Source organism: Gouania willdenowi, chromosome 20, assembly GCF_900634775.1.
Source record: "Gouania willdenowi chromosome 20, fGouWil2.1, whole genome shotgun sequence".
Taxonomy (NCBI): Eukaryota; Metazoa; Chordata; class Actinopteri; order Blenniiformes; family Gobiesocidae; genus Gouania; species Gouania willdenowi.
Window position 1 is genome coordinate 25236317 of NC_041063.1, and position 14214 is coordinate 25250530.

The window sequence follows — 14214 nt, forward strand, 5'->3', positions numbered from 1 at the left end:
CAACTAATTGCACTAACATGTAAAGCACGTGAACGCCAGGTCACTAAGTTTTTAAATTGGAAGTTAATTGCATATATTTTTAAAAAATACACTGCTTACTTTTTTATTTTGATAAATAATTTTAAGAACTTAACAGAATCAGAATCTGTTGTGGAAGCAAAAGGTAAACCTTTTTTTTTATAAAATATAATTTGATGGTTTGTTTCTGATATTGTAACTTAAATTAAATACTTAATAATAATCATGCTATTAACCATTAAACTGTGGTTAGAATGTGTTTTAGTTTTAAATATCTCTAGTTTTGGACATAATAACACAAAAAATACATTTTTAGGAGGTTTGTGGCACTTAAGTATTAGTTTTTTTTTTTCCTTTTTTATTTTTTTAAAAGGTTGTTTTTTAAAAAAAAAAAAAAAAAAAAAGATAAATAGATAAATAATTATTACTACTAACACTATGTAGATTATTTTCCAAACATTTACTTTTTAATAATCGTGCAATTGAGAATTAGACTGTGGTAAGAATGTGTTTTCAAATAGTAATTTTATATAGCTCTAGTTTTGGACATATTAACACAAAAATATATTTTAAGGAGGTTTGTGGCTTTTAAGTAAGCTTTAGGTCCCAATATGTAAAACAAAACAAACATTAAAAAAAAGAAATTTAAAGAAAGTCGAGGGAAAAGGAGACCAAACATTATTTACTGCCTCAAACTCACAATTTTTTTTTTTTTTTAAATTGGAAATAGCTCTAGTTTTGAACATATTAAGGAGATTTTAAGGAGGTTTGTGGATATTAAGTAAGCTTCAGGTCCTAATATGTCCAAAAGAAAACGTAAAAAATTAAGTAGTTTGAAGAAAGCCGAGGGAAAAGGAGATCAAACATTATTTACTGCCTCAAACTCACAAATTACTCCAAGAATTACTCAAAGAACAAAGTTTGGTCCCAGAAACATTAAAAACTGTTAGAAATGTGCAAAAAGCTCAGTGTTGTATGTTTTAGTTTGAAATAGCTCTAGTTTTGAACATATTAAGATTTAGGAAGTTTGTGGATCTTAAGTAACCTTTAGGTGCTAATGTGTAAAAAAAAACAACATAAAAAAACCAAGTACTTTGAAAGGAAAAGGAGACAAAACACTATTTACTGCCTCAAACTCACAAATTACTCCTAGAATTACACTCGAAGAACTAAGTTTGGTCCCAGAAACATTAAAAACTGTTAGAAATGTGCACAAAGCTCACTCTTAACTAGACACAAGTTCTGCTTTGTCTGGTTCACACACACACACGCGCACGCACACACGCCTGTGGCCCCTGTCAGTCAGCCTGATTAGTGAGCTGACCTGGGGGTCAGAGTAGATCTGGCTTTGATGAGTGCTGACCAGCAGCACGAACAGTTTCCTCCCCTTAGCGCTCTCTCCAGATGTCTCACATCAGGAAGCAGCTACTCGTGATTAGCCGAACCTCGTCTTAGTCGCTCATCAGCTCCTCAGTGCTAATGCAGCATGCTAACACACTATGCTAACATCACCCACAGCGATCTACGTTTGTGTTTACCAGAGCTGTGTAATTTGATCTTAGTGGGAGGGGCCTTAGTATATCGCTGACCCCTGACCTCTGGACCGTGACCTATATCTCCGTCTCTTTTCTCCTCTATGAATGCACAGATTTGTCACATGAAGTTCTGATTCCGAACCTGCTGACGAGGCCTCGGACTGAGCAATGAGCGCCGCCATCGATGAATTGGGGTTCAGCCTGTTTCCAAACATGTGGGGCGGGGCCAGGTTGAAGACCGAGCCTGGCATGTTGCTCACCTGTGGAAAGAGGAATCGTATAAAGCAGTGGTTCTCAATCGTTTTTTGGCTCAAGTCCTCCCTTATGTCATCCTACCACATTTTGCTCAGAATTCCATCATTATAGATGATAATGATGGAATTAATTAATGATTACACACATTTTAGAGAATCTCATGTTGTAAATAAGTGGAAAAAACAGTATTTAGTGCCTCCTAATTAGATTTATTTTTGTAGTTTTTATAATTTCCTGTCATCTCCCTCCTGATGTGGGACCAAGACTGACTCTTGTATTTTTAGTTCATGTTCTAATCAAGATAATTTCTATCATCATGTTGTGTTTTTTGTGTCAATGTGTATATTTTGTTGTTGTTGTTTATCTGTTCTTTTTGTTATTCAGTGTATTTATCTCTTATTTTCTGTGTTTTTGTTGTTGTTTTTGTGTATTGTTGGTATTATTTAAATTATTATCTCTGTGTGTGTGTGTTTTTTGGTGTCGTGTGATTGTTTCTTTTGTCTGTTTCTCTGTTATCTTTGTGTATTTTGTAGTGATCTTGTGTATTTTTCTCTCATTTATTGTGTCTTCATTTAAAGACTAATTTAAAATCAAATTGCAAACTGATGATGTCATCAACAGTGACTTAATCATCAGTGTTCTATTCTATGCTAATGCTAATGCAAAGCTAATGCAGTGCAACGCTGTCTGTCTATACATGACAACTTGAAAAGTTATGAATGGATTTTGATGAAATTTTCAGGAAATGTTGATAATGGGTCAAGGAACAGCTGATTACATTTTGGTGATGTTGTTGCTGCCAAAAGAGAAAGAGAAAAAAAAAAAAAAAAAATATATATATATATATATATCCCATTCATTTTCCCATCCACACTGTGGAACTCCTGTTAATGTCAATATGAATACATACCTCAGATGGGCACTGTACTAGTTATTATAATCTTTTTTCTACACTCTCTCAAGTACCCCCTGTAGTGCCATTGTGTAATACCATTTGAACACTGGTATAAAGTATCCAGTTTGGGAAAATAAACCTCAAATACTATGTTTTTGGGGTTCTTAGAACAAATGGAGATGAGTGAAAAATAGCATCATCCTGGACTTTTAAGTGTTGTTCAATTACTGTAGTTTAAGATGATGATGTGTGTACGAGTTCTTTGGTCAGAACAGAAAATAATCAGTATGTTATGAATCCGTGGCTCATTACAATGTTGGACACACACATACACACGAGGTGCTGAGTGTCTCTGCACCCTGACAGCACGCTGACACGCTGACAAAGTGTTTCTGATGCGGAGACTTTAATCCAATTAGGGCATTTCCCAAATAAGGGCTGTGGAAGTGGAGTGTGGGGGGTGGGGGGGTGGGACTTCTAAAATGGCTGATGGCACAAATTAGAGAATGTAAAGGAGACAACGCAGTGGGAATAAGTGTACGGAGGTTTGTAAAGTTAAGGATGAAAGCTGAGGAGATATTATTAGTGATTTCATTTTTTATATTTAATAAGTTCTACAACAAACTTTAACACCAGCTTGGGGTTAACCCCAGAGGAACGACAATGTGTGCAATATACACGTACAGCTCATTGAATAAATATCATGATGATTTTATGCTCAATCAATTCTACCCATGAAATTAGGCAAAGTCATAAAATATGAAGAATGAGGCAAAAATAGTCATCTATTATTTTTTTAATGATGAACATAGAATGGGGTCAAATTGACCCCAAGGAAAATAGGAGCGTTAAAAAATGTAATACTTTGATACAGTGTTCCTACAGCTTCAGTCAAATTAAATTCAAGACTTTCTAATACCATTTTAAATTAACTTTAAGACCGACTTCACAGCAAACACAATTTTTTCTAGTGTCTAGTGCAGATGTGCAACTAGTGGCCCCCAAAGTAAACACAAAAATACACAGAGTGACAGTAAAATACACATTAAAAAATCTATGAAATCTATGAAACAACAAAAATACAAAAAACATTAAGAAAAAGCTTTGTTAAACAGGCAACTTTCTTTAAATATACATTTCTCCATGTTGTTAAAAGTTGCTACAAACACGATGTACGTCTGCACAGAGTCCTGCTGCAACCACGTCAATGTTTTATAGTTGGTCACGCTGTCGTGATTGCGCAATGTTACGGTAAATTTTATATATATACATTTTTTTTTTTCTCATTTTTTTTTAAACTAATGTTAACATTTATTTTGAAACATGAGACTAATTACAATCATAAAAAAACATACTTGTGTTAAAATGTAAGACTTTCGAAACATTGATTTAATACATTTTAATGACAAATCATTTTTATTATTCTTATTTTTAGATTCATGAATCCAATGCCTTTAAAAGGATCCGCAGGAACCCTTTGATATTTTTTTTTCTTAAAATTACAATAAAAAAAGTCTGACTTCTGTAGTAAACAATACGCAAAGAGGTTTCCATACACAGGCTGCGTTCCCGGGGCTTCCCTGGGCCTCCTGTCTTCAGTAGTGTGGGTCGAGCAGTGAGGAGCCAGGAGGGGAGAGGAGGGAGAGGGAGAGAGAGAGAGAGAGAGGGAAAGAGAGAGAGAGAGAGAGACCACGATCCCCACCCTCCCACAATCCATCTCTCCATCCCGACCATGGAGCTTGTCAGATGTCGTTACATCACAGGACAACGGAGGAGGAAAAAAGAAATGAACGGGGACAGAGAGGAGGAAGGTCGTGTGTGTGTGTGTGTGTGTGTGTGTGTGTGTGTGTGTGTGTGTGTGTGTGTGTGTGTGTGTGTGTGTGTGTGTGTGTGTGTGTGTGTGTGTGTGTGTGTGTGTGTGTGTGTGTGTGTGTAAAAGGGAAGATGGACAGACAAAGCGTGGTGTATGAAAGGGTTAAAATCAGCCATTAGAAAAAAAAGGCAGTTTTTAACCTTGTGTTAATTTTATTTTATTTTTTTAAAGTGTTACAAAAAAAAACATTTCAAAAAATCTTGTTATTAAGGATTTTTGTACTTTATGGCTGCTTCTTAATATTAGGATTTGAACAGCATGTGTTCAATTATTTAAAAGTATGTCAAATAATCAGGGTTGGGGTCAATTCAAATTTTCAATTAAGTCTTCAATTATCCATGTTAAATTACAACTCAATTACAATTACGGGGACCACCATTTTTTCCCCAATTACAATTAAAATAATTATTCTTCCCTTGAAAATAAATTACATTCTCAATTACTAAAGTTAATTTATAATTAATCACAATTGCTGAGCCTTTAAAAAATGAGCCCATAAAATGTAACCTTCCTCTTGTGTTATCTTGTTAGACTTCCTAATCGATGCAAATATTGGTATTAATATTTTTGGTGTGGGCGTCTGAGCATTTTTTTTCTGTCAATATACCCCACCATTTAAATTATTTAGAAAATGGTAGAACTCTCCTCAAGAGAACTTACAGGTAGTGGGGAAAGTTGATTAAAAAAACAAATTTTATTAATTGTTAATTACACGTGTATAAGCCATAGAACTGTAACATGGTTCTCAATGTTTGCATCTAATCAAATTGTAAATGAAAGTTTTGATAGAATTTCCAGCAACAGATTTTTTCAATTACAAAAATAATTGTCATAATTTTAATTATAAATTAAGCGATTACAATTACAATTTAGCCCAAACCAGCAAATAATTCATGTTTTAAAAAAAATCTAAATTAAAATGTATTTTTTCTTATTTTAAGATTTTTATATTTTGTAAAAAAGTAATCCAGACGTTGGTTTTTAAAATTAGAAATGTTGTACATTTCCACCCTTAACTCTAGCTCACATTCATACATAATAAACAGTTAATGTGTGTTTTTGCCAAAAGTGCTTTATATTCAACACGCAACATAATTTTGTACAGTTAAACCGGTGCCAAATGTATTTTTATGAAGTTAATTGCAACACATCTCATCACACTAAACTAGACTTTTCTAAATGTGTAAGGAGAAGTACTGAATTATATTATATGTCAATAAACTTGACATAAATAATAATAATAAATGCAGATTTTTGTGAATGAATAAATAAAACAGAGACACCCTCCACAGAGGAGCCTAAACATCAGCTGCAGAATAACTGGGAAGACAAGGTTGCGCACACACACACACTTTTCACACGTAATTATCGTGCTGGGGATTAATAAGAGATCTGGTTACGGAAGTTGTTTAATTGTGGTGCTTTTGGCTTATTTGTTTTCCCACAGACCGCAGAAATTCTTTAAAATAAACAAATGTCGAATGTGTAGAATTAGGAGTGTGTGTGTGTGTGTGTGTGTGTGTGTGTGTGTGTGTGTGTGTGTGTGTGTGTGTGTGTGTGTGTGTGTAGGTTGGACTCACGTGCGTGGAGGCTGTGCCGCTAAGGGGCGTCGAGGCGGCGAACGGAGAGGGAGGAGCTAAAGAGGGTGTGGGCTGCGGTTGCTGTGATGACTCAGAAGAGGCTCCACCCATGGTTACGGGACTCGGCCCCTCGGCAACAGAGAAAACACCTGAGGGACGGAAAACAGGCACAACGTTGACGTTATCTGCTCTAACGCACTAAAATAAAACAGAAATTGCACTTTAAATAAAACAAAACACACTTAAAACTAATCGCACTTAAAAATAAGACAAAACGCACTTAAAATAAAATAAAAAGCACTTAAAATAACACAAAATACACTTTAAACAAAAGAAAACACACTTAAATTAACACAAAAACCACTCAAAATAAAACAAAACACATTTTAAATTGAACAAAACGCACTTAAAATAACACAAAACAAAACACATTTTAAATTGAACAAACCGCACTTAAAATAACACAAAACAAAACACATTTTAAATTAAACAAAACACTCCTTTTCTAATTTTTAGTTGCCAATTTGTACATTATTTTTAAGTACAGTATTTTTAAGTTTTAAGAGCTGCATCATAAATAGTTTGTGTGTGTGTGTGTGTGTGTGTGTGTGTCTCATCATGCCAAGCAACTAGATCACATTATAGAGCTCAGAAAAAGCATTACTGTTTCACTTAAATTCATCTTGATGTTAAAAACTAAAAATGATAATTAAAACAAAAAGGAAAAATATAATAATTTAAAAAAAATTCTCTATTTCAAATTTTATTTTATTAATTAAAATGAAGATAGAAAAGAAAAAAGCCAAAACGCATTCCTACGAGCATTATTATTTTTTGCTAATATTATAATCAGTACTAGGCGTCTTAACAGAAATTTGTGAATAAATGTTTTCAACCTGAAGGATTTCTACTGACTTTTATGACGTACTATAAATCAAACGTACGTTCTGCAAAAAATAGCTGCATGAATTACGTTTCATTGAATATTTGTGAAACCAAAAACAGAAACACACAAGTGTATCAAAGAATGCACAAACAATAATAAATGTATAGTTTTTTTCTTCAACCTTTGTGTCATTTCTGATCTCCTAAACAAGCTATAAATACAGTAATAAGATGCTGACACACACGCTTTTCACACATTTACTATCTTTTCTGCACACACACACACACCCGTGCTCACTGACTACCGTAACTGGGGATAAGCCCTGCCCCTGCCCCCCTTTGACCTCCGTGGAGGGGAGGAGGGGAGGAGGGGAAGGGGGCCAGGGCCCCTCGGCCCCACAAAAGCCTGAATGGCTCAGGGCAGCACGTATTCACCCAGGGAACAAGAGATCTTTGTGCCAGGAGGGGAGGGGTGGAAGGAGAGGGAGGGGTGGACGTAGAGCGATAGGAACACTACATGGGCCTACCTACTATTTATAACGCTTTGTAATATGCACCAGAAAAATTGATACCCAAAGCAGGGGCTGCTGGGGGCTACAGGGAGAGAGAGAGAGGTGGGGGTAGTCCAGCAGAGACCTCCAGCAGCTGGATTAGAGGCCAAAACAACTATTTATCAGACAAGAAATAGTTTACACACAACCAGCAAACCAAACCACTGCTAAATGTGGACTTATTATTTCACATTTATTAAAACATTTTGGAATGAAATTCACAGAATATTCACAGTTTACAGGATTAACAAAGACTCATACTTTTTTTATCACCTGCATATAGAAAAATATATATAACAGGCATAAATTAAAATGTGCTGTTGCTATTTTTAGAGTTTGTGAAATTGTTTTAGCGTCAATCATTAAATATTACTTATGATAGTTACATGAAACATGAAGGTAAATCATTTTAGGGGGAACATTTTAGCAAATGGATGGACATTATAAAGTAAAAAAAAAGTAAGCATTACTGTTTCACTTAAATGTATCTTTATGCTAAAAGAAAAAAACTAAAATTAAAATGAAAATGAAAATTAAAAAAAATATTTTTAAAAGAAAAAATATAATGAAATTTTTTTTTTTTAATTCTTAAATTAAATATACATTTTATCAAAACAATTTTAGTATTTACACAATCAATTCTGACATTTTTAGTGTTTAGGAAATAGTTTTATCCTCAATCATTAAATATTAGTTATGATAGTTACACGAAACATGAAGGTAAATCATTTTTAGGAAAATTGTACATGAAAAAAATATTATTATTCCATGTGTCAAGCAAATATATCACATAATAAAATTTTAAAAAAAAGCATTACTGTTTGACTTAAATCTATCTTGATGCTAAAAGGAAAAACAAAAATTAAAACCATAAATTTTGAAAATAATCCCTCAACATAAAGTACATTTCTGACTGAATCATTTAATTACATGATATTAATTTCTTTATTTTTTCTGATAAATTTTCAAATCTATGTATGAATTTAGCAAAACTAACCAAATAATGGTCATGCACAGAATCTTTTTCAGTTTCATTCAAATACTGCATCACATGCTGTAAAAACTCATTCTAACAAAATTCCTTAAAGTGGAAAAACTCGAGCTGAGTGAATTTCACTGCGTCATGTTATTAAAAAACACATCAAGCCATATTTTTTTAAACTGTTGATTTTTATATTTATAGCATCAAATACAAAGAAGCCGCCTAATGGCACTAATCATATAAAGAATAAAATAACTGAATAAATTAAAAAAAATAAATGTATTGTGTGGTTTTATAGAATTTGTAAATTTTTTAAAAAACCTACAAAAATTAAGTTTACATTTTATTATAATTTCCTATGGATTCGAGGGATTTTAGGAGAAATGCATTGATGTTTCCAAAATGTTATTTTTTTTAATAATTTGATAAGGCTGCTCATTTTTTGCCCTGGTTTTTAATATTTAGGACAATTGTTTTTGTTCACATTAGTTTTGTTTTATTAGAGGGTGAGTGAAGTTAAAGCAACTCCAGAAGTTAATATACTGTATATATATATATATATATATATATATATATATATATATATATATATATATATATATATATACAGTATATACTGTGTATATATATATATATATATATACACAGTGCATATATACCAATTACTTTTTGGACACACTTTTGTACGTTTGTCTGCTTACGTCTACTTTTATTTATTTATGTGAAAAATATAACTTGTTCTGATTCACTCAACTACACACAGACAGGAAATGGTTTTAAGAATAGTTGTGTGTGTGTGTGTGTGTGTGTGTGTAATTCCCCAAAAATACAGTTTCATTAGAATATGAAGATAAAATATCTATAATTGTTCCCACACTGTAAAAACTCTTTAAAAATACAATCACATGCTAAATAGATGTATTATTTTGCTGAAACTGGATTATTTATTATATTAGTATACTTGTTATTATTGTTTTGAGAAATAGTGATTATTTTCAGCTACTCTGTTTCCAAACTGTGAGAGAAAGAAAGCAAAGTTGTTGATTGTATAATTAAGTTTAACTTGGTATGAAATGAAATTCCCATTGTTCCCAACAGAATGAATGTTAATGACTCAGCATTTTCCTGGTTTTCATCGGACCTTTTGCCAGGCAAGTGAAATGCATTTTCAGTAGGACTGGGCAATATATCGAGATTTCTATTTTGGCTATTGTAGAAAATTACAATATTGCATATAACAATACATCGTTATTTTATAGCTTATTTTGTATTAAAATACAAATTTTAGGAGTTGCTTGCTATTTCTCAGAAAAGCATTAAAAAAACACAGTTAGATGGATTCCTTAGTGCGTTCTAAACAATCCACACAAACAGAACTCACTCGCAAGTGCTGTCCCTTATAGGAGAAAAAGTCACATATTGTGGAGCCATTGTTAATAAATGTGCCTATGTGACATTTTGCGTCAGTAGATTTAACCATAAATTGTCTTTCTGGTAAGATTTTATTAAGTTTTATATCGTATATCGTCATTTTGAGAAAAAAAATATTGAAAAATGAGTTTTGGTCCATATCACCCAGCCCTAATAGCGAGAAAATATTTCAGTCTTAGGAAAAAAGATAAATAAAAAATACAATTTAAAAATAAATTATTGGCAATACCAAATGACCGTCGAATGTGCTTCGTCACGTCTTCTTACACACACTCCCTTCACTGGATCTATCTCACGCGCACACACACACACACACACACACACACACACACACACACACACACACACACACACACACACACACACACACACACACACACACACACACACACACACACACACACACACACACACACACACACACACACACACACACACACACACACACACACACACACACAATCTAACCCTAATGTGCTCGACCTGCACGTTCGTCCCATCCGTGACCCCAATGCCATCAAACATTAACCTAGCCAAAATCTAACCCCCTGCCCCCCTACCCCTCCCACCTACTAACACATATCTATCAGGCTAACTATCAATCCATCAGCACGAAGGAGACAGCATAGGGGACTGACTTGGGGGGGGACAGACGGACATAAAGGCTACGAGCTTGCCCATTACTGGCCTGCATTAACCCTTAGCTAAATATTTACAGTAAGGAGAAATGTTTTACACACACACACACACACACACTTTGCTTTTCCCAGCTCGAATCAGAAAAAGCTACAACTGTGTTCAGAAAAAGCTCCGGGAAGCACAAAACAAACCAAGCAACCAAAAAAATAAAAATAAAATAGCAGTTTTTATGTGTGTTACAAATTTAAACCTAAAAGAATAACAAAAGTATTAATTAACGCTATGTGGGTAAAATGTGTAAAAATGTAAAAATGTAAATTTTCAATTATTGTAGTCTACCATTAATTAAATTTAATTTATTGCCATTGACAGAATTCATCAGGACTGACCAAAAAAAAAAAACAGCTGTGGTTTAAATGCTTTCAGTGGAAAAATGTGCAGCAGTTCTTTGTAACGTTACAAACCCCCTAGATTTGATTGTTAGTTATTATGATATGCTACGCAAATTTGGTTAAATTAAAATTCCAATGTGTGCAGATGCAAAATTAATATGAACTTTCCAGGGATAAAACAGGAATAACAGATATGTGCAGTGGAAAACAATCTTTGGAGCTGAATAAATATGTAAAATGCTGGCAAACAATACAATCAATAATTACACAAATATAATAATATAATGCCATGATGAACAATTTTTAAATTCTCAGATCAGAAACATTATACATATATACATGTTACTGCTTTACGTCTTTATTTTTTGAACAATTAAAGCACATTTTTGCTTATTTTTACTTTTTTTCTGCAACTGCACCAAACTTGCCATATTTTAACCTTTTTTCATCACTTTTTCACACCATATTTTTGCTCCTTTTAATGCATTTTTACTACATTACTTCCATTTCTGCCACTTCTCCATCAAATTTCAATTACTTTTACAATCAAGACATTCTCAGCACTTATAAACCCTTTCCACCACTTTTCCACCCAATGTCACATATGTTGACCCATTATTGTCACTTTTAACCTCTTTTCATCATATTTCATGCTTATTTTTTTACTAATTTAACCACATTAATGCCCATCATTTGCCAGGTAAAACTAATTGTTCCAATATTGACACTAAACCCTTCTAACCACTTTTTAAGGTCCATTTTTGGCCACTTTAATTTGCAACTATTAACCTATTTCTGTGGTTTTGAAAACCCCATTTCATCACCTTTTCCGCAATTTTTTGTCATTTATTTCTGATTAAAACAAGGATTTACATCTTTAGGATGACTATATGCTCGGGCGCAAATAATATTATACTTCCTGGATAACAGTGGATATTATTCCGATAAATAAATATTAATAAAGCTATCTGGCACCTTTATTTTGGGGGTTGCGGGCTGAAAAGGTTGAGAACCACTGGAATAAGAAACAAACAACATACTCTGATGCCTATATTGGATGTTCCAGCCTGATTCAATAAATAATCACTGACTTTATATATTAATGACACCAATGACAAATGTTTCAATCATAAATCAAACTGAACTCTTAAATGACTATAAATGAGCAGATAGCGGTTTAACCTGTTCACGCTTCTAATATATTTACATTATTTGATGGCATTTTTCAGCAAATTCAAGCATCTAAAAAAAATGCAGAAAGGTTCAACAGGTGAGAAGAAAGAACAAAACCACGTAGTAGAAGGAGGGTGAGGAAAGCTTTAGAGCCAGCAGGAGAAACAAAGGGTTGACGTGTGTGTGTGTGTGTGTGTGTGTGTGTGTGTGCGTGCGTGCGTGCGTGCGTGCGTGCGTGCGTGCGTGCGTGTGTGACGTGCTCAGCCACTTCCATCAACCCAGGGAGAATCCAAAGCATAAAGACAGTTGCCAAGCAACCAAAAAACGATGAAAAAAAAAAAATGCATACGGACCACTTCCACCTGTACCAGACCACACACACATACACACACGGGAGAAACCAATTACAAAGGTGTGTCAAATCCTGTCCATTTGTGATCATTTATCTGCTGCTCAGGGATTAAAATCAAATGTTTTAGATTCTAATTCATCAGTAATGGGTGAAGAAAGCATTGGAAGAACAAAAACACCCATAAAAACAACATAAAAGCTTGACAGCCAACACTACAGCAGGTTGTAATCTGATTTTAAGCAGTTTTCTTCATAATCACAGCAAATATAAATGATTTCTAAAGGATTGTGATGCGTGCTTCATTGACGTGAAGGCCATTTTTTGGACAATCGAGAAGCTGTGGCCTTCGTATATGAATGAAAAGTCAGGCAGCCAATAAACTGAGGGCTTCTCTGTTAAAGCCAAAGCAGCGTACCGTACGTACGTACACGCTTGTTTTGGAAAGAATCCAAAGCATACACCGCTGAGCACTGGGTGAGGAACACCTCATTTGGATAAGTTCATTTAGAAACACAAACATCTCCTTAAGGACATGAGAGGACAGATATTAAAGTTCAACGATTGTTTTCATCAGTGATTCACAGACACAAAGATAGAAATTCATCTTTTGGTATAACTGGGTTAACTGGCATCTCAGAATTAACTGTATCAGTGAATGTGTGCGTCTGGGCTTGTCTTCCATCTGCTTTTCATAATAACACATTATTAACTCACCAGCATTTATTCATTTATTTGTCAAAAACATTTAAATCAGTGGTTCCCATCCTTTCCCTCGTCATGACCCTATTTTTATAATATCACAAGTTTCTGGTGACCCCAGAGACTTTTTCTTTTCTTCTGAAATTAGTTTTTTGTTTTGCGGTTTGTGATACTGTGTTACAAATAGAGTAGTCAGTATCAGTGCACAAAGTAACATTTTTATATTGCATTTTATTTTAAACTACATTTATAGTGAAAGTATAGAATACAGTTGTTGAGATTGTGTGTTGTGTTTTTTAATTTAATCTACTTTTGTAAAATTATGTATAGTTTTTTTAATTGACCAAAATAGATAAATATTTTGCAATATTTAGCTTTTTTAATTATTCATTATTAAAAAAAAGTTTACCTTTTTTTTAATTAATTTTGTTTTTAAACAATTTAAAATAATTAAAAATAATTGTATTTCCAGGCGACCCCACATGGGGTCACAACCCCAAGGTTGAAAAACCCTGACTTATAAAGTAACTAAACCGTAGGTTTTGGCCACCCACATAAGGCTCCTGGAGTAGTTAAGACACGCCCAGTCTACTATAAAATCTCCAAAACAATCTATGCTATGCTAACTAGCTTCAATACTCACTATAGCTCTCTAATCACAATTCTCTCAATCCAACGTACTCGCCACAGGTGCTAGTTTTTATATAAGGGGCGGGGCCAACAGAGATGTAAAAAGCCACCAAAACATCACAAACCACCATTTTCACCAAAATAGCGAAATGTGATTGTATCAGCCGGGTTTCAACCCATAGAGGATGGTTACGCTTACACTTGACAACAAAATATGACAAATTGAAACACTTTGACTTAAATGTGAAGAAAAGAGATGTTTGACATTTAGTTACTCTTTGTGTGTCTGTGTGTGTGCGTGTGTGTGTGTGTGTGTGTGTGTGT

General features: G+C 33.8%; 1 protein-coding gene across 1 annotated transcript in view; it reads right to left on the reverse strand.

Annotated features, from left to right (window-relative positions):
- mllt10 (MLLT10 histone lysine methyltransferase DOT1L cofactor) overlaps positions 1 to 14214 on the reverse strand; it is a 57511-nt gene that overhangs the window by 15613 nt on the left and 27684 nt on the right. Inside the window, 2 exon segments of the mRNA XM_028434541.1 lie at positions 1696 to 1813; positions 6157 to 6305. Coding sequence (XP_028290342.1) covers positions 1696 to 1813; positions 6157 to 6305 — 267 coding nt within the window.